We start from the raw sequence: 21,996 nt of genomic DNA on the forward strand, positions 1-21,996 counted from the left end.
TGGCATAAAGACCGGTCCTGTTGCTCAGAAGGGTAAGGAAAAGAAGAGGAGGGCAATTGTAATAGGGGACTCTATAGTCAGGGGGTCGGATAGGCGATTCGGTGGACGCAGACAAGAGACCCGGATGGTAGTTTGCCTCCCTGGTGCCAGGGTCAGGGATGTGTCTGAACGGGTCCAAGAAATCCTGAAATGGGAGGGAGAGGAGCCTGAAGTTGTGGTACATATAGGTACCAACGACATAGGTAAAAAAAGAGAAGAGATCCTGAAAGAAGAATTTAGGGAGTTAGGTAGAGAGTTAAGGAGAAGGACTGCAAAGGTAACAATCTCAGGATTACTGCCTGTGCCACGCGACAGTGAGAGTAGGAATGGAGCGAGGTGGAGGATAAATGAGTGGATGAGGGACTGGTGCAATGGGTATGGATTCAAGTTTCTGGATCATTGGGACCTCTTTTGGGGAAGGTGCGACCTGTACAGAAAGGACGGGTTGCACTTGAACTCGAGGGGGACCAATATCCTGGCGGGGAGATTTGCAAAGGCTACTGGGGAGACTTTAAACTAGTATGGTTGGGGGGAGGGACTCAAATTGGGAAAGCTAGCAGTCAGTGTGTGAGGCAGGAGGCAGAGAATGGTAGCACTCTGACCCAAAATGTAGGGGAGAGAGAAGAAAAAGACAATAAACAGAGAATAAGAGAGGGTGGGTTTCTTAAATGTGTATATTTTAATGCTAGGAGCATTGTAAGAAAGGTGGATGAACTTAGAGCCTGGATTGACACCTGGAAGTATGATGTTGTGGCGATCAGTGAAACATGGTTGCAGGAGGGCTGTGATTGGAAACTAAATATTCCAGGATTTCGTTGCTTCAGGTGTGATAGAATTGGAGGGGCAAGAGGTGGAGGTGTTGCATTGCTTATCAGGGAAGATATTACAGCAGTGCTTTGGCAGGATAGATTAGAGGGCTCGTCTAGGGAGGCTATTTGGGTGGAACTGAGAAATGGGAAAGGGGTAGCAACACTTATAGGGGTGTACTATAGACCGCCAAATGGGGAGCGAGAATTGGAAGAGCAAATATGTAAGGAGATTGCAGATATTAGTAGTAAGCACAAGGTAGTGATTGTGGGAGATTTCAATTTTCCACACATAGACTGGGAAACACATTCTGTAAATGGGCTGGATGGGTTGGAGTTTGTAAAATGTGTGCAGGATAGTTTTTTGCAGCAATACATAGAAGTACCTACTAGAGAAGGGGCGGTGCTGGACCTCCTGTTAGGAAATGAGACGGGTCAGGTGGCAGAGGTATGCGTTGGGGAACAGTTCGGGACCAGTGATCACAATACCATTAGTTTCAATATAATTATGGAGAGGGTCAGAACTGGACCTAGGGTTGAGATTTTTGATTGGAGAAAGGCTAACTTTGAGGAGATGCGAAAGGATTTAAAAGGAGTAAATTGGGACATTTTGTTTTATGGGAAAGATGTGGAAGAGAAATGGAGTACATTTAAAGGTGACATTTTAAGAGTACAGAATCTTTATGTCCCTGTTCGGTTGAAAGGAAATAGTAAAAATCGGAAAGAGCCATGGTTTTCAAGGGAAATTGGACACTTGGTTCGGAAAAAGAGGGAGATCTACAATAATTATAGGCAGCATGGAGTAAATGAGATGCTTGAGGAGTATAAAGAATGTAAAAAGAATCTTAAGAAAGAAATTAGAAAAGCTAAAAGAAGATATGAGGTTGCTTTGGCAAGTAAGGTGAAAGTAACCCCAAAGGGTTTCTACAGCTATATTAATAGCAAAAGGATAACGAGGGATAAAATTGGTCCATTAGAGAGTCAGAGTGGACAGCTATCTGCAGAGCCAAAAGAGATGGGGGAGATATTGAACAATTTATTTTCTTCGGTATTCACCAAGGAGAAGGATATTGAATTATGTGAGGTAAGGGAAACAAGTAGAGTAGTTATGGAAACTATGAGATTCAAAGAAGAGGAAGTACTGACACTATTGAGAAATATAAAAGTGGATAAGTCTCCAGGTCCGGACAGGATATTCCCTAGAACATTGAGGGAAGTTAGTGTAGAAATAGCAGGGGCTATGACAGAAATATTTCAAATGTCATTAGAAACGGGAATAGTGCCGGAGGATTGGCGTACTGCGCATGTTGTTCCATTGTTTAAAAAGGGGTCTAAGAGTAAACCTAGCAATTATAGACCTGTTAGTTTGACGTCAGTGGTGGGCAAATTAATGGAAAGGATACTTAGAGATAATATATATAAGCATCTGGATAAACAGGGTCTGATTAGGAACAGTCAACATGGATTTGTGCCTGGAAGGTCATGTTTGACTAATCTTCTTGAATTTTTGAAGAGGTTACTCGGGAAATTGATGAGGGTAAAGCAGTGGATGTTGTATATATGGACTTCAGTAAGGCCTTTGACAAGGTTCCTCATGGAAGGTTGGTTAAGAAGGTTCAATGGTTGGGTATTAATGGTGGAGTAGCAAGATGGATTCAACAGTGGCTGAATGGGAGATGCCAGAGAGTAATGGTGGATGGCTGTTTGTCAGGTTGGAGGCCAGTGACTAGTGGGGTGCCACAGGGATTTGTGTTGGGTCCACTGTTGTTTGTCATGTACATCAATGATCTGGATGATGGTGTGGTAAATTGGATTAGTAAGTATGCAGATGATAGGTGGGGTTGTGGATAATGAAGTAGATTTTCAAAGTCTACAGAGAGATTTATGCCAGTTGGAAGAGTGGGCTGAAAGATGGCAGATGGAGTTTAATGCTGATAAGTGTGAGGTGCTACATCTTGGCAGGACAAATCAAAATAGGACGTACATGGTAAATGGTAGGGAATTGAAGAATGCAGGTGAACAGAGGGATCTGGGAATAACTGTGCACAGTTCCCTGAAAGTGGAATCTCATGTAGATAGGGTGGTAAAGAAAGCTTTTGGTGTGCTGGCCTTTATAAATCAGAGCATTGAGTATAGAAGTTGGGATGTAATGTTAAAATTGTACAAGGCATTGGTGAGGCCAATTCTGGAGTATGGGGTACAATTTTGGTCGCCTAATTATAGGAAGGATGTCAACAAAATAGAGAGAGTACAGAGGAGATTTACTAGAATGTTGCCTGGGTTTCAGCAACTAAGTTACAGAGAAAGGTTGAACAAGTTAGGGCTTTATTCTTTGGAGCGCAGAAGGTTAAGGGGGTCTTTAAAATGATGAGAGGGATAGACAGAGTTGACGTGGATAAGCTTTTCCCACTGAGAGTAGGGAAGATTCAAACAAGGGGACATGACTTGAGAATTAAGGGACAGAAGTTTAGGGGTAACATGAGGGGGGACTTCTTTACTCAGAGAGTGGTGGCTGTGTGGAATGAGCTTCCAGTGAAGGTGGTGGAGGCAGGTTCGTTTTTATCATTTAAAAATAAATTGGATAGTTATATGGACGGGAAAGGAATGGAGGGTTATGGTCTGAGCGCAGGTATATGGGACTAGGGGAGAATACGTGTTCGGCACGGACTAGAAGGGTCGAGATGGCCTGTTTCCGTGCTGTAATTGTTATATGGTTATATGGTTATAGTCTAGGTTCGAGATTGAATGAACAGATAAGGTGAGGTCCAGATGACCTCTCTATTGTTAAAATGTATGAGTACTTTGCAGAGAAACCCAAAGGTGTTGCAAATGCATTAGCATGATTGGTTGGCTGCAGAAGGATTGTAAATACTGTTAATAATGTTGCAAGACGTTTGTGTTACTGTTTGATGACTGGCTGAAGTGTGAAGCCTTGTTTGAATTGTTTATACTCCACTGGAGAATGTTGCATTATTTGATTGATTGACTTCCTTCCAGAAGCGTCTGTAGAAACATTGTACTGGGCTGCTTTGTAATTGGGTTGGGAGACTCAATAACACTTTAATGTGATCGATATTTGTGATTGGTTTGTAGGGGTACCACCCCCATGTAGATCTGCCCCACAGGGTTCGATGACCTATAAAAGGTAACCCCCATGAGGTTCATTGTCGATCTTCTGGAGGAGCGCTTGGGACTGCATAACCTTTTGGATGTATCCGCTTGCACGAAGCTGGAGGAGCAACCTATACCCAGCCACTGACACTCTCCTCCGCTTAGCGGAGTTGGTCCTCACCCTCAATAACTTTACATTTGACTCCTCCCATTTCCTCCAAACACAAGGCGTAGCTATGGGCACACGCATGGGCCCCAGCTACGCCTGCCTCTTTGTCGGGTACGTTGAACAATCCTTGTTCGATGCGTACCAGGGCCCCATCCCCGACCTCTACCTCCGCTACATTGACGACTGCTTTGGTGCCACCTCCTGCACCCACACACAACTGACTGACTTCATCCACTTCACCACCAACTTCCATCCGGCACTCCAATACACCTGGACGATTTCCGACACTTCCCTACCATTCCTTGACCTCACCATCTCCATCGCAGGGGACAGACTCCTGACCGACATACATTACAAACCCACTGACTCACATGGCTATCTGGACTACACGTCTTCCCACCCTGCCCCCTGTAAAGACTCCATCCCCTACTCCCAATTCCTCCGCCTACGCCGCATCTGTTCCCAGGATGAGACATTTCATACCAGGGCATCGGAAATGTCCTCGTTCTTCAGGGAACGGGGATTCCCCTCCGCCACCATAGATGAGGCTCACACCAGGGTCTCATCCATACCCCGTAACACTGCTCTCTCTCCCCATCCCCGCACACGCAACAAGGGCAGAGTCCCTCTGGTCCTCACCTTTCACCCCACCAGCCGGCAAATACAACACATAATCCTCCGCCATTTCCGCCACCTCCAACGTGACCCCACCACTCGCCACATCTTCCCATCTCCCCCCATGTCTGCCTTCCGCAAAGACCGCTCCCTCCGCAACTCCCTCGTCAATTCTTCCCTTCCCTCCCGCACCACCCCCTCCCCGGGCACTTTCCGTTGCAACCGCAAGAAATGCAACACCTGTCCCTTCACCTCCCCCCTCGAATCCATTCAAGGTCCCAAGCAGTCGTTCCAGGTGCGACAAAGGTTCACCTGTATCTCCTCCAACCTCATCTACTGCATCCGCTGCTCTAGATGTCAGCTGATTTACATCGGTGAGACCAAGCGTAGGTTGGGCGACCGTTTCGCCGAACACCTCCGCTCAGTCCGCAATTACCTACCTGACCTCCCGGTGGCTCAGCACTTCAACTCCCCCTCCCATTCCCAATCCGACCTCTCTGTCCTGGGTCTCCTCCATTGCCAGAGTGAGCAACAGCGGAAATTGGAGGAACAGCACCTCATATTCCGTCTGGGGTCCTTGCGTCCTTATGGCATCAACATTGAATTCCCCCAATTTGGCTAGCCTGTGCTGTCTCCTCCCCTTCCTTCACCCTCTAGCTGTCTCCTCCCACCCTCCCATCCGCCCGCCCTCGGGCTCCTCCTCCTCCTCCCTTTTTCCTTCTTTCTTTCCCCACCCCCCATCAGTCTGAAGAAGGGTTTCGGCCCGAAACGTCGCCTATTTCCTTCGCTCCATAGATGCTGCTGCACCCGCTGAGTTTCCCCAGCAATTTTGTGTACCTTCGATATTCCAGCAGCTGCAGTTCCCTTTTGAACACATAAACCTATGTCCTCTGGTTCTTGATTCCCCTACTCCGGGTAAGAGACTCTATTCCTCTCGATTTTGTACACCTCTGCCAATATGACAAAGGCAATAGGTGCATGGAAACACCACCATATGCAAGCAGACTTCCAAGTTATACACCATTCTGCTATGGAAATATATTGTTGCTGCTCCAAGCTCCCAATAAAATGAATACAAATAAATCATACTGACACTTTGACATTAAAGGCATAATATTTGAATTTTATTTTACGTTAAAACTCAGAAACAAAGAACTGCAGATGCTAGTTTATACCAAAGATAGACACAAAGTTCTGGAATAAATCAGCAGGTCAGGAAGCATCCCTGGAAAAAGGGATTGGTGACGTTTCGGGCGGGGCCTGAAGAAGGGTCCCAACCCGAAACATCACCCATCCATTTTCTCCAGAGATGCAGCCTGACCCACTGAGTTACTCTAGCACTATGCATCTATATTCATGTTTATATAGGATGGAAATGAAAACCAGTTCTACTCTTTGATGAAGACACAAGAGACTGCAGATGCTGATATCTGCTGGAGGAATTCAGCAAACTGGAACTTGCCAGCTCTTGTTCTCTCGCTCGTTCTCTCTCTCGTTCTCTCTCTCACGCTCTCATGATGTTACTGCATAAACTATAAATTTAGTCCGTTTAATGTAGTCATTAACCCATGACCATCAACTCACTTGCAACTTTAGTTTAGGTTAGAGGTACAGCATGGAAACAGGACCTTTGGCCCACCAAGTCCGCATTGACCAATGATCCCTGTACATTAACACTAATTATACACACACTAGGGTCAATTTACAATTATACCAAAGCAATTAACCTACAAGCCTGTACATCTTTGGAGTTTGGGAGGAAACCGGAGATCCCGGAAAAACCCGAGGTCACGTGGAGAACGTACAAACTCCATACAGACAGCACCCGTAGTCAGGATCGTACCCGGGTCTCTGGCGCTGTGAGGCAACAACTCTACCGCTGCACCACCGTGCTGCCCAAACTACACTATTATTTTATCAAGTGGATAAACTGTTTATACAATAATCATGATTGAAGTTTTAATTTTACATTGTAAAATGTATGAATAAGGAAATGTTATACTCAAATTTAATCAATTGTAAAACCACTGAATCCTGGGATTACATCGTTTATAGCTTAAATAAGTATTTTTGGTGCAATACGCCTGTGCTGGTTCAAGCTCTACAATTAGAGTTATCATCTCTACATGCAGTATTTTTTCAATTACATTTTAAATGGTATTATAATCCTCATTTTAATCGGCAATCTGGTGAACTATTCCTTGCTTAAAACCTTTCATCTTCATTCATCCAATGGTAATCCTGTCAATTTTCATGAAAAGCAACTCACCTGGAAATATTATTTTCCTTTCCTTCCTAACAATAGCAGGTACGATTTTTGCTCCTGACAAATTTTAACCTTCTCAGTTGCAGTGAATTAAAAAAAAAATCAATTTCATTTCAAATGTATTCCAATGAATATCTAGTTTAGCTATTCAAAGACTCAAATTCCCTCTCAATGGGTAACACTCAAACACTGACCCAATTGATGTACAAAAACTGTTTAGATTTGAAAAGTGATCTGATGTTTCCAATCCTATACTTATTCAAATCTTGGTAATCTGTAATTTATTTATTGACTACTATAATTTAAAACTATGCCGTTATTATAGAAATTAGAGCTCATCATATTGAGAACAAATATAAATCTACGTAACGTGTAGAAGAACAAATGGTACGCATTAACTTAGTCATTATATTCATTGTATTAATTTTAGATTGGTTTTATTCACATCGCTCATTTACTTAATTTACATCACACCTATTACAATCTACATTCACAAATTTAATATATACATAGAAACATTTGATTACGTTAATAACAAAGCATGAAGAGATATGGAGCTCTTTCACAGCAGTCCTATTTGACGATTGTTGAAGAGCAATTTACAAATTTATATTCCATTCATAACTCAACTTAAAAAAAACCTTATTCGATAAAGATAATTTGCTGACGTGCATATTTTAAGGCTTGAACTATTAAAGGAAAATTGAAATATGGAAACAATATGCTTCTTACACCACAAAGTTTTTTTTTACAGTATTATCTTGCAACCCAATCAATTATCTCCAAAGTTTAAAAAAAAAACTGTACTTAAAGTATTTTAGCAGAATCATATTATTCAATGTAGTTACAATAACAATTAAGATTTTTTTTAATTTGGTGGTGTTCTCAGTTTTCAGAATTCAATGAACCAATACAATTCTGACATAAATACCAAGTCACCAGACCTGAAACACTGCCTGTCCATTCCCTCCACAGGCTGTCTGATTCCCTTCCCCATTTGCACTTGTTCATTGCTCAAGATTTCAGCATCTGCAGTTTCTTCACCAACCAGTTTGGCAGTTTTTCCATGTAAAATGAGCAATCTCTACTGTGGGGTGATGTACCATCAGCAAGTCTACAAGATTGTTCAGAACGTTCAAAAGGCCAATGAATAATTATATCACAGTGAAGGAGAGAACAAAATAAAAGCAGAACTAAAACATTTGCATCTATGAATGCCAATTTCTATGTTCCTAGACACAACAATTAGGAAATCACAGAACCACAGCTAATCAAACTACACAGCATCTACACCAAGATGTGTTCTACATCAAAAAATCAAGTCCTGGAGGAACTCAGCAGGTAAGGCAGCATTTGTTGAGGAAAATGGACCGATAATGTTTCAGGTGAGGACCCTTTCTTAGACTGATTATTCTTAAAAGGGTCCCGACCTGAAACATCATCTCTCCATTTCCCTCCACAGATGCTCCATCGATGAACCCATTGAGTACCACCAGCAGTTTGTTTTTTTACTCAAGATCCCAGCATTCACAATTTCTTGTGTCTCCTCTAATTGGTGTCCTGAAACAGCACTAACGTGAAATTTACTTTAAGGATAGATATTTTTTATAGATTCACACAGACAATCTGCAGCTTCTTGAGGAGGACACACTGAGAATTCAGGAGGCAAGATCAATGAGCCTCACAGGCTTCTCTAGGGGCAAGAAAAATGCATCAAGGAATCTCAATTAGTAACAAGCCAGAAAATTGGGAAATCCATGAAATAACCTCATACCTACCAACAGTGATTGATCTGCCATTCAAGTGATTATTGCTCTGGAATGAACACATTAATTCATAGAACCTACTACAGGGTGGGGCACAAGAGAGTCTGGAAACAGTATAGCATGGTAATTTAAAGCAAACAAGTTAAAAATGTGTACTGCTTTGGAGTGAATTGCATTAAAGGTTATGACAATTTCGCATTTCATTATCAGATAGCATCTAAAATGTCCTCCTGATTTATCGCGTAGATTTAATTAATTTCTCTCTTGATGTGAAACGTGCTACGTCAATAGGAATGTGCTAGAACAGCCCATGAGGTTAATTGATTTCCTTTTCCAAATTCTCAGTGTGTCCACCTCAAGCAGTCTGTGTGAAAAGTGTCAGCGACAAACAGCATGGAAACAGGCTCTTTGGCCCAACTTACTCACATGAACCAAGATGCCGCATCTACGCTAATCCACTTGCCTGATAGTTGGCCCATATCCTTCCAAATTTTTCATATCCATGTATCAGTCCAAATGTATTTTAAAGATATTTATTGTGAAAGTATCTCCCTTAACTACCTCTTATGACAACTCGTTACATATACCACAACCCTCTGTGTGAAAAGGTCGCCCTCGGGTTCCTATTAAATCTTTCCCCTTAAACCAATGTCCTCTGGTACTTGATTCCCCTTCTCTGGGTTAAATGCACATTTACCCTATCTATTCCCCTCTAATTCTTATACATCTCTGTAAGTTCACTCCACATCTTCCTGCGCTTCAAGGAATAAAGACCTAGCCTACCTAACTTCTCCCAATAATCTCTGGCCCTCGAGTCCTGGCATCATCGTTATAAAATGGAATCTATATTTTAAAAATCTATCCTTAAAGTACACATGAAAGAAACACACTTTTAGAGACTAATTTAAATGGTTGCATTGGTAGGAATTGGGAAGAAATCAAAGCAGCTTTCTAAAGAGCAGACAATTCATGTTACCGAGGATGAACGGACAACTTTTTAAATTTTGGCTCAGGTATGTGCTGATTCAAAATGCAGCATAATACCAAGAAAAGTAGTTCTCTGAATCTCCCCCAAGTAACATCCAGTGTGTGAACCTAGTCCATGAATGCCAGCAGGCAATTCAATCATAAGGAGGGGTAACACAGCAAACACTGCTCCTATCATTACTTGAGACGGCAGTCAAAAGCAGTATCTGTGGCAAGTTTATTTCTCCCTCCCTGCCCAAGAGATATCTTTATTTCCCTTTCCCTCTCCATGCATACCTTTTACCAACCATATTGCAGCCAACTATTAATGATATATTCGTGCCTCATGTTTCATGCTGACCAGTGCTTTATTTAATAACCAACGTATTAATGGAAGCCAAACCTTTCCACTGGTTCTGAGAATCTTTCTGCAAAGTTCTGCATACTTCCAATGGGAAAAGAATCAAACTTCAGATCATCAGAATGTTTTTGAAAAAGTTCAGAACCCAAGAAGTTCAGCAGATCCTTTACAGGAATAGGAGAATATACCTGAGATTGGGAAGTGACATGATAGTACAAGACACAAAAAAAAGAATATTATCTACATAATCAAATCTATTTAGACCAATCCATGTGTGAATAATTTCATGAATAGCAGAATGTTATAATAACCCATACAATACAGTAGTCAATTGCTAATTATCAATGGTAATTTATGTTCAAAATGTTCTCTGCTTTTAGTTTAGTTTAGTTTAGAGATACAGCGTTGAAACAGGCCCTTCTGCCCACCGAGTCCGTGCCGACCAGTGGTCCCCGCACACTTATTCTGTCCTACATAAACTGGAGACAATATACAATTATACCATGCCAATTAACCTACAAACCTGTACGTCTTTGGAGTGTGGAAGAAAGCCGGGAAAACCCCATGCAGGTCACGTGGAGAACGTCAAACTCCATACAGACAAGCACCCATAGTTATGTTCGAACCCGGGTCTCTGGTGCAGTAAGACAGCAACTCTAACGCTCATCTACCATGCTGCCCTTTTACTCTTTGTGATATTAATTATTGCTTCACTACACAATGAAACAATTGTAACATATTAAAACAATTGTAACAAGATGTCCAACATTCTCTACAGTTTTGTAACTTTTGTCATATGTAATCATTTCTTTTTAATTCATTGCTGAAATGGTTTTGTCAAAGTGGTAGCCTATTTTCTTCCTGATGAATCCGTTTTATCTTCAGAGTGGCAGCAGTTAATGCAGAGTAGAATAGCTGAGGGATTTGTCCTTGCTCCCCGAGGCTACCTGGCTGGTAACGTTGTAGCTCTCTGAAAGATCAGAGCAGGAGAAAAGTTAATGGCTTAGGTCAGCGGCAATGCCATATTAATGCACACAATTTTACTGAGTCAATAGACATAGACAATAGACAATAGACGCAGGCGTAGGCCATTCGAGCCAACACTGCAATTCAATGTGATCATGGCGGATCATCCCCAATCAGTACCCCATTCCTGCCTTCTCCCCAGATCCCCTGACTCCGCTATCCCTATCTAGTTCTCTCTTGAAAGGATATAGAGACCCAGCCTCCATCGCCCTCTGAGGCAGAGAATTCCACACTCACAACTCTCTGTGAGAAAAAGTCTTTCCTCGTCTTAAGCTCATTCTAAATGGCTTACTCCATATTCTTAAACTGGTTCAGGACTCCCCCAACATCGGGAACATGTTTCCTGCCTCTATACTCAACTCCTCTTGTTATAAAGGTGAAGATCAGTGTCACTCATGTAATGATTCATACTTTGTAGCTACGCCCACTAGTTTAACAGAAAGCTTCTCAACCCTTCCTCCTTCAGTCTTGAGTTACATATTAAGATGACGTTACCTATGCTGTCACGCTAATAAAGTCTTTGGATCTTAATCATTGTGTGTGACCTAAATTATTCCAACAGCAGAAGCTCGACATTGTGTCAGCGTGTACGGACTCACTCCTTGCTTAATTATATTGTTTTTATTTTAGTTTGTTGTTTTCTCCGGTATATATTACTATGGCTTCTGCTCTCAGAAAACCAGAGATCCTGGTGTTTGACGAGGACCTCGCAGAACGGTGGCACATATTTGAAGAAGATTTCTCAATTTACATTGAAGCAGCTCACCCTACTGCTGCTCCTGGTGTTCGAGCGTCAATTCTTCTTAATCTAGCAGGTACAGAAGCTGCCCGATGTGCCAGATGATTTCATTGTGAACCGGCTAGATTTGACCCGGCTGGTGTCCAGATCGCTCCCACTGAGTCTATCCGTGACCCTGATTGCCAACTATGCAAATTCCGACAGTTATGTGAGTTACGCACTAACTTGATCATGGAGAGGCATTTGACCTTTTCCAGAAGCCAGAGACAGGGTGAACCTGTAGAGATCTATGTTAATGCCTTGAAGCACATTGCCAGTCGAAGCGATTTCAGGGATATATATGGTAGCCTGGTCCGTGACCATTTTGTCTATGGTGTCCGCAATGATAAATTACGCAACGAGTTACTGCAAGATGCTGAGCTTACTCTAGAGACTGCTGAAAACCGCAGTCGCATTGCTGAAATGGCTGACGCTCATACAAAAGTTTTAGGGCACTCTGCTGTTTGTGAAATTAATGTTACCGGCATGTCTTATCAAATCTCTCGTCATTCTCCTCAAGTGTCCGACAACTCTATCATGAGATTAATAAACAATTGTTTTAACTGTGGGGGTTTGCATGCTGCTGCTCGTGACCGTTGCCCTGCGTATGGAAAATTATGTCGATTTTGTAACAAAAGGAATAATTTCTTCAAATTCTGCCGCTCGCGTAGCAACAGAGTTCAAACAAGGCAATCTGTTCATTTGCTTGCCATGAGAACTTGCTCTCGGAATGCTCTCAACCAGCTCCCACGGATTTGCAGGCTGCTAGCGAAGGTTCTGACTTGGATATGCATTCCCTGTCTGATTCAATACACAAACAACTAGACCCCAAGGTCGCTTTGCTCGTTAATGGCAAGTACTTTTTTCTGAAAGTTGACACAGGGGCCAGATGTAACGTGATCAGTCTAGCTGCGTTGAAAAAGTTACGAAAAATAGAGACTGTCGCTCCTACTGCTGCTTCCCTTCTCCCATTTGCAGGAGGTCCAGTGCACCATATCGGTCAAGTCGAGTTACGCTGCTGTCTTAACTCACCTATCCACAACCTGAGTTTCTATGTTGTTCGTGAGGATGTGCCGTCGCTTGACACCTCATCAACAAAAGCAACCACTTATTTCACATCCGGCTCCTGCTCTCCCGTGGTCTACAGTGGCAACTGACATATTTGAATGGCATGGCAAGCAGAACCTGGTAATTGTCGATTCGTATTCTGGATGTTTTGACAGTGATTTGCTTAGCAGCCCCACTTCGAAGCTTGCTCGCCATTTTACAGACCACCGAGCTCCGTGCATACTGTTATCTGATAACAGCAGTCAATTTACCAGCCAACACTTCAAGGAGTTTGCTGCAAGCTGGGGTTTTCGCCACATCACCAGCAGCCTTGAATATCCAGTCGAATGGACTAGCTGAGCGGGCTGTCAAGAATGCCAAACAGGTCATGGAACGATCGTACAGAGCTAATTCCGATGTGTACCTGGATCTGCTCAACTTACGCAACATCTCCCGCGACCCCATTTTGGGTTCACCCGCTCAATGTTTATTGTCAAGGCAGACCCGAGCCACAGTGCCTGTGGCGGATCAGGCATTGATCCCACAGGTGGTTCCACCATGGGAAGTCCAGTCCAGGTTACAGCAAAAGCGTGACATTCAAAAACAGTGGTATGACAAGACAAGCAGGGAGCTGCCACCATTAACCATGGGGCAGATGGTTTGTTTGCAAACTGACAAAGGCCATGACCGTATCGGTGTAACTTCTGGAACTGCTTCTGAGCCACGCTCATATCTGGTCAGTGCCGATGGCGGCACTTACAGGCGTATCAGGTAACATACCCTGCCTGTGAATGAGCCGAGTCCACCGTATTATCCAGACCGTACAAGTGTACTGCCGTCCGTACCCAGCAGATCCGCCTACACCAGCACAACAACCCACTTCGGGAGCGGCTGCTTTGCCAGTGGCGACGCCCCCTCCGCCTGCGCTGCAGTTCCTTGTTTCATCACCTGGAATGTTGGTTCAATCTCCGTCACCCGTGAAGCCACCGGCTCTATCCCCGGTGGAGAAAAAAGGAGATGGTTTTTATCGCACACGTGCTGGTCGTGTTTGCAAGCCCTCCATGAAGTACCCAGGCTATGTTTGACTTTCATCAGCTTGTTATCAATTGCTATGCATGCCTTATTTAGTCAATGGTTGTGTACTGACATTTAATTCTTTAAGAGGGAAGATGTAGATCAGTGTCACTCATGTTATGAGTCATACTTTGTAGCTAGTTTAACAGAAAGCTTCTCAGCCCTTTCTCCTTCAGTCTTGAGTTATGTATTAAGATGAAGTGACCTATGCTGTAACGCTAATAAAGTATTTGGATCTTAAACACTGTGTGTGACCTAAGTTATTCCAACAGCAGAAGCTCGACAAAAAACCAACATGCCATTCGCTTTCTTCACTGCCTACTGTACCTGGATGCTTACTTTCATTGACTGATGAACAAGGAGCCCCAGATCCTGTTGTACTTCCCCTTTTCCCAATTTGGCACAATTTAGATAGTAATCTGGCTTCCTGTTTTTGCTATCAAAGTGGATAACCTCACATTTATCCGCATTAAACTGCATCTGTCATGCATCTGCCCACTCACCCAACTTGTCCAAGTCACCCTGCATTCTCATAGCATCCTCCTCACAGTTCGCCCTGCCACACAGCTTTGTGTCATCTGCAAATTTGCTAATGTTACTTATTGAATCCCTTCATCTAAATCATTGATGTATATTGTAAATAGCTGCGGCCCCAGCACCGAGCCTTGCGGTACCCCACTAGTCACTGCCTGCCATTCTGAAAGGGACCCATTAATGCCTACTCTTAATCCCTAGTCATCTGCTTTCTTTATTGCAGCATTGAGTTGAGCATCATCTTTAACTTATAGCAGCAACTTTTTGTGCAAACAAAGCATTGTGATCAGCAGACTGAGCTGAGAGTAGTGACAAGAGAAAACCGAGGTAAGGTTTACAAAGGTTGAGAGATAGGATGGAGAAAATATGAGGGGGGGAGTGGGATTTGAAATGTTTATCAGGTCAAGGAGGACTCTGAGCATATTTGATATTTGAATGTGCACTCTCTGTGCCAAGGCGCAGATTTATTTTGATGAAGATGCCCAATAAGTTCTGACAGTCCTGGAAATCTGACAAATGGTCATTCATAACTTCATGCTGAACACGCAACGTCGGGTCAAAACAAGCTGATCACTTGCGCACTCAACATGGTTAGATTTGATTCTGGATACTTAAAGCAGGCAGAAGCCTCATTAATCTTCCCAAATCAGCCTCCTATAATGTCAACAGGATCTAGCAGTAGTTGTGATTGGATTAAGGTTGGCAATCAAATAATTCATGAGTGCTTTCCTGCTATGCAGCAGCGAGTTTGAATTCAGCGAGGCATTGACAACAAGTCTAAGGAGTTTCATTTGTGGAGTGAGAATGGGCAGAGATGCAGTTGCCGGCACCCTCCTTCCACCGTCTATCTGCACCCACCACAACTTCCCCATCTCTCACCCTGCACAGAAGATACCTCTATCCATCACCCACATTACACAATCCCATCCCACCCATCATCGCACCATCCCCTCTCCCTCCATTTGGTAGTGTGATTGTCTGGTGGCTTCTTTATGAAATTATATTCATGTGCCTCAATTGTTAAAATTACCCTATATCTTTTCCATCGTAGGAGGACATAAAATATATCTTGAAATGCTGTTTTCTTGCAGAACTCTGCGAACGGACTAAAATCAGGCCTGAGATGCCAATTTAATCACATACTTCAACGACACATTCCTTCCCTAGTAAATGACAGCTTTCTATATGAAAATCAATTTCTCAACTCAGCTGTGATCAGTTTTATATTTATACTTACTGTTTCTCCCAGGAAATGCAAAACCAGGCTTGGAGCGAAACCTTCCAGTGGAAGAAGTCTGTACAGTCTGATAAAGGAAAGGTACGGTGTTAATGCATGAAGCAACCAATGTTACTTCTAAATTTCTTCTCCAAGAGACCTTCTGAACGTTCTCAGCAAATTACCATAATGCAATTTAGATTTTACACAAGATTAGCATCCTCTACACCCTGTTCCCAACTGGGATAACAGGCCTGTATTCCAGAGAGTAATGGTTTCTTTCAATTCACTTGTCCCAAGCCATCTGGAGCTTAAGAGGGGTGGGGAAAGGGGAATAGCATCTCCTTGAACTCTAAGGTCACCACTCTTTCTTGTGTACTTGGCTAATTTATTTCTTTATTTCCATTTGAGATGACCCCCTCCCCACCATGTTGGCAATCAAACTGGAAAATATTTGCTGCTTCAGAGGCAAGTATCGCCTTCCAAACAAGCGGAACCTACATTGCACACAATACTGCCGATGTGATCTTACAGTTATAGTTACAGTTATAACTCCCTCACCCTGGTACTCATCCCACCCCTGACACACTTTACAATGAAGGGTACAGTGGCCACAAACTGTTCTACTTCAATAATGAATCATTCACGATGTTGTGCAATTATTTAAAAACCTACACAATGAATAGAAAATCAAATATATATTTATTTTGAAAATCTAAATATAGTTATGTGCATGCAAGCTTAAACACCGACTTTTATGACATTGATTTTTTAACAGCTGTTTTAAAGACCGTGTGTCCAGTGAGCTATTCAGTACCTGATCCATCGTCACACATGCACCCAGAGATTCAATGGTGCTTCTTACTTTCCCCTCCCACAATCCTTGAACCTGTATTTGTCCACAAGTCAGGACAGGAGTGAGGACATTAACTGAAGTTTGACTGTTCATGGAGAGGCACCGTCACTTTGTTACACAACGTCGCACACTATTTTAATTTGCTGAAAGATTGTTGACGGGACAGGTGGAGATGGGTGGGTAGCCCAAGCTGGCACCTCCTCCATATACCATGGACTGAAAACTCCCATCTTGTTCAAATCTTAAATCCCTCTCTATCGCCAGCGGAGTGTCTACTGACTACCACTCCTCTGTATCCCCCGTAGCACAGAAGCTTCTTCCTGCCTGAACCCATTTCCTGGCAGACCCATTGTTTCTGCTTGTTCGTGTCCCACCGAACTTATTTCCACATACCTCGACTCCATCCTATCCCCCCTGGTTAAATCCCTCCCTACCTATGTCCAAGACACCTCACACGCTCTTCGTCTCCTCCATGACTTCCGTTTTCTAAGCCCCCATTCCCTCATCTTCACCAAGGATGTCCAGGCACTATACACCTGCATCCCCCACCAGGAGGGTCTTAAAGCCCTCTATTTATTCCTCGACCGCAGAACCAACCAATCCCCGTCTACTGATGCTCTCCTCCGCATAGCAGAGCTGGTCCTTACCCTCAACAACTTTTCGTTTGACTCCTCCCATTTCCGCCAAATCCAAGGCGTAGTTATGGGCACGTGCATGGGCCCCAGCTATGCCTGCCTCTTTCTAGGGTACGTCGAACAATCCTTGTTCGAGGCGTACTGTGGCCCTATCCCCGAACTCTACCTCTGCTACATCGACGACTGCATTGGTGCTACCTCCTGCACCCATGCAGAACTCACTGACTTCATCTATTTCACCACTAACGTCCATCCAGCACTCAAATTCACCTGGACCATTTCGGACATCTCCCTACCGTTTCTAGACCTCACTATCTCCATCGCAGGTAACAGACTACTGACTGACATCTACTATAAACCCACTGACTCCCATGGCTATCCGGATTACACTTCTTCCCACCCTGCTTCCTGTAAGGACTCTATCCCCTACTCCCAATTCCTCCGTCTATGCCACATCTGCATCCAGGATGAGGTGTTCCAAACCAGGGCATCGGAGATGTCCTCATTCTTTAGGGAAAGGAGGTTCCCCTCTTCGACTATAGAGGAGGCTCTCACCAGGGTCTCTTCTATACCCCGTAACTCTGCTCTCACTCCCTATCCCTCCACTCATAACAAGGACAGAGTCCCCCTTGTCCTCACCTTCCACTCTACCAGCCGTCACATACAACAGATAATCCTCTGACATTTTCGCCACCTCCAAAGGGATCCCACCACTGGCCACATCTTCTCATCTCCTTCCCTTTTGGCATTCCGCAGAGACCACTCCCTCCGTAACTCCCTGGTCAATTTGTCCCTTCCCATCCAAACCACACCCTCCACTGGTACTTTCCCTTGCAACCGCAGGAAATGCTACACTTGTCGCTTTACCTTCCCTCTTGACTCCGTCCAAGGACCTAAGCAGTCTTTCCAGGTGCGGCAGAGGTTTACCTGCACCTCCTCCAACCTCATCTATTGCATCCGCTGCTCTAGGTGTCAGCTGCTCTACATCGGTGAGACCAAGCTCAGGCTTGGCGATCGCTTCGCCCAACACCTTCGCTCAGTTCGCAATAACCAACCTGATCTCCCGGTGGCTCAGCACTTCAACCCCCTCGCATTCCGAATCCGACCTTTCTGTCCTTGGCCTCCTCGATGGCCATAGTGCGTCCTACCGTAAATTGGAGGAGCAGCACCTCATATTTTGCTTGGGTAGTTTACACCCCAGCAGTATGAACATTGACCTCCAATTTCAGATAGTCCTTGCTTTCTCCCTCCTTCCCCTCCCCTTCCCAGCTCTCCCACAGCTCACTGTCTCTGTCTCTTCCTTTATTCTTCCCGCCCCCACCACCCCCACATCAGTCTGAAGAAAGGTCTCAGCCCGAAACCTATTCCTTTGCTCCATAGATGCTGCCTCACCCGCTGAGTTTCTCCAGCATTTTTATCTACATCCTACTTCCAGGCAACCTAATTTCTCTCGACTTCTCTAATTAGTTTCGTTTAATTTAGTTTTGTTTAAAGAAACAGGCCTGTCATCCCATATAGTACACACCAACCATCGATTACCCGTTCACACTAGTTTTGTGTCATCCAGTCCTACACACTAGGGGCAATTTTTCAAGAGGCCAATTAACATAGTCAAGAGTGTTTTATTGTCATATGTCCCAGACAGAATAATGAAATTCTTAGTTGCAATAGCACAACTGAATATGTAAAGATGGTACTCTGTAAACAATATAACCTACAAACCCACATCTTTTGGATGTGGGAGGAAACCAGAGAATCCGGAGGAAACCCATGTATTGACGGGGAGGGCATGCAAACTGCACACAGACAGCACCCAAGGTCAGGATCGAACCTGGGACTCCTCTGCTGTGAGGCAGCTCTACCAACTGCGTCACTGTGCCGCCTTCTAATAGTCTCTATCTTCAATTAGAAACCAGTGCAAAATCCATTTTCTGACCTAGTTTTCAACTGATTTTCACCAAATCCATCACACATCTTTCTTTTTCATAACATGAACCATCAGCTGATTTTATTCTTTCAGACTTACCCTTGTTCGGGTAGACAATCTACTCAAAGAGAACCTCTTCAGTAAGGCTTCTCGCACCTGTGTTTGCAGCAGAACAAAGCATTATATTAGGTGAGGTGAAAATAGACAAATTACAGAAAAACTGGCAAAAAAAATAACAGATGTATCTCACCTTGCTATCCAAGCATGTTCCAAAGAGAAAAATGAAGAATCCCTGGAAAATATTTTTAAGCAGTTGACAATTAAAAAAAACTTTCAATCATTTTGTAACATTCCATTAAATGCTGAGCTGACAAATTGATCAATCAGGTTGAAGTAGGCTTTAAAAATCAGGGTTTTTTTTTCAAGCAGTGATCTTCAAAACCACTGTTATCACAGTCACAAAAAATGTACATCTTATCTCAGAATCCTGTCCAGTAATTTTCTTACCACAGATATTAGGCTTACTGGTCTATAGTTCCTAGATTTTTCTTAAATAAATGTACAACATTAGCCACTCTCCTGTCATCACTAACGATAATTCATAAGATAGACACAAAAAGCTGGAGTAAGAGCCCTGACAGATTTATGAAAAAGGTTCTTGACACGAAACATCACAGGCAGCATCTCTGGAGAGAAGGAATGGGTGATGTTTCGTGTCAAGAACGTTTTTCATAAATCTGTCAGGGCCCTTGCAAGTTTTTGTCTATCTTCCCACAGTTGGGTCTGCTCCCCCAACGCAGCCGTTCCCTACCCGTAGCCCCCACGGGAGACGTGGTCCTCCAACTCAAGCGGCTCAGGAATCAGCAGAGCGGCTGTTTTTAAAAGGCGTCTTTGAAGCGAGATGCGGGCGCCAGCAGCCGTATGGTCGCTGGCCAGCAGGAGGCGACAAAATGAGTGAGTGGGTGGGGGGGAGAAGGATTTTATTAAAAATGTGTACATAAACACGACAAAATTTAATGAGGAGTGGATACTTGGAGTGAAAAGTGAAAAGTAACAGGTGGGGACCAGCATTCTGGCAGACAGGTTTGCCACTGCTACACGGGTGGTTTTAAGCCGAATAAGGGGGGTGGGGTGTCGAATGGGATAGTTGAGGATGGAGTTAAAGGGAAAGGGTTTCTTAAATGTGTGAGCATAGAGACAGAGGGGTGTAAAATGAGGGTAGAAGCAATAGGTAGCAAGGTGAAAAGTAAAAGTGGCAGGCAGACAAATCCAGGGCAAAAATCAAAAAGGGCCACTTTTCAACATAATTGTATAAGGGGTAAGAGTGTTGTAAAAACAAGCCTGAAGGCTTTGTGTCTCAATGCAAGGAGCATTCGTAATAAGGTGGATGAGTTGAATGTGCAGATAGCTATTAATGACTATGATATAGTTGGGATCACGGAGACATGGCTCCAGGGTGACCAAGGCTGGGAGCTGAACATCCAGGGATATTCAATATTCAGGAGGGATAGACAGAAAGGGAAAGGAGGTGGGGTAGCGTTGCTGGTTAGAGAGCAGATTAACGCAATAGAAAGGAAGGACATTAGCTTGGAGGATGTGGAATCGATATGGGTAGAGCTGCGAAACACTAAGGGGCAGAAAACGCTAGTGGGAGTTGTGTACAGGCCACCTAACAGTAGTAGTGGAGTTGGGGATGGCATCAAACAGGAAATTAGAAATGCGTGCAACAAAGGTAAAACAGTTATAATGGGTGACTTTAATCTACATTTAGATTGGGTGAATCAAATTGGCAAGGGTGCTGAAGAAGATGATTTCTTGGAATGCATGCGGGATAGTTTTCTAAACCAACATGTAGAGGAACCAACGAGAGAGCAGGCTATTCTAGATTGGGTATTGAGTAATGAGGAAGGGTTAGTTAGCAGTCTTATTGTGCGTGGCCCCATGGGCAAGAGTGACCATAATATGGTTGAGTTCTTCATTAGGATGGAGAGTGACATTGTTAATTCAGAAACAAGGGTCCTGAACTTAAAGAAAGGAAACTTTGAGGGTATGAGAAGTGAATTGGCCAAGATAGACTGGCAACTGATTCTTAATGGGTTGACGGTGGATATGCAATGGAAGGCATTTAAAGACTGCATGGATGAACTACAACAATTGTTCATCCCAGTTTGGCAAAAAAATAAATCAGGGAAGGTAGTGCATCCGTGGATAACAAGGGAAATCAGGGATAGTATCAAAACAAAAGATGAAGCGTACAAATTAGCCAGAAAAAGCAGCCTACCAGAGGACTGGGAGAAATTCAGAGTCCAGCAGAGGAGGACAAAGGGCTTAATTAGGAAAGGGAAAATAGATTATGAAAGAAAACTGTCAGGGAACATAAAAACTGACTGCAAAAGCTTTTATAGATATGTGAAGAGAAAAAGATTAGTTACAAAAATGTAGGTCCCTTGCAGTCAGAAACAGGTGAATTGATCATGGGGAACAAGGACATGGCAGGCCAATTGAATAACTATTTTGGTTCTGTCTTCACTAAGGAAGACATAAATAATCTGCCGGAAATAGCAGGGGACCGGGGGTCAAATGAGATAGATGAACTGAGTGAAATCCAGGTTAGCCGGGAAGTGGTGTTAGGTAAATTGAATGGATTAAAGGCCGATAACTCCCCAGGGCCAGATAGGCTGCATCCCAGAGTACTTAAGGAAGTAGCTCCAGAAATAGTGGATGCATTAGTGATAATTTTTCAAAACTCTTTAGATTCTGGAGTAGTTTCTGAGGATTGGAGGGTAGCTAATGTAACCCCACTT

General features: G+C 43.6%; 1 protein-coding gene across 2 annotated transcripts in view; it reads right to left on the bottom strand.

Moving 5' to 3' along the window:
- Nucleotides 1–7,409: 7,409 nt before the first annotated feature.
- LOC116973330 (adhesion G protein-coupled receptor F5-like) overlaps nucleotides 7,410–21,996 on the bottom strand; it is a 54,253-nt gene continuing 39,666 nt past the window's right edge. The window contains exons 6-9 of one of the 2 annotated variants that reach the window (XM_033021290.1): nucleotides 19,443–19,484; nucleotides 19,292–19,348; nucleotides 15,796–15,862; nucleotides 7,410–11,069 (exon numbers count right to left, since the gene is read on the bottom strand). In XM_033021290.1, coding sequence (XP_032877181.1) covers nucleotides 10,996–11,069; nucleotides 15,796–15,862; nucleotides 19,292–19,348; nucleotides 19,443–19,484 — 240 coding nt within the window. In that variant the 3' untranslated portion in view covers nucleotides 7,410–10,995. Of the gene's footprint in view, nucleotides 11,070–15,791; nucleotides 15,863–19,291; nucleotides 19,349–19,442; nucleotides 19,485–21,996 lie in introns of both variants that reach the window. The other variant, XM_033021289.1, reaches the window with a different exon arrangement.

Source organism: Amblyraja radiata, chromosome 5 (genome assembly GCF_010909765.2).
Source record: "Amblyraja radiata isolate CabotCenter1 chromosome 5, sAmbRad1.1.pri, whole genome shotgun sequence".
Lineage (NCBI taxonomy): Eukaryota > Metazoa > Chordata > Chondrichthyes > Rajiformes > Rajidae > Amblyraja > Amblyraja radiata.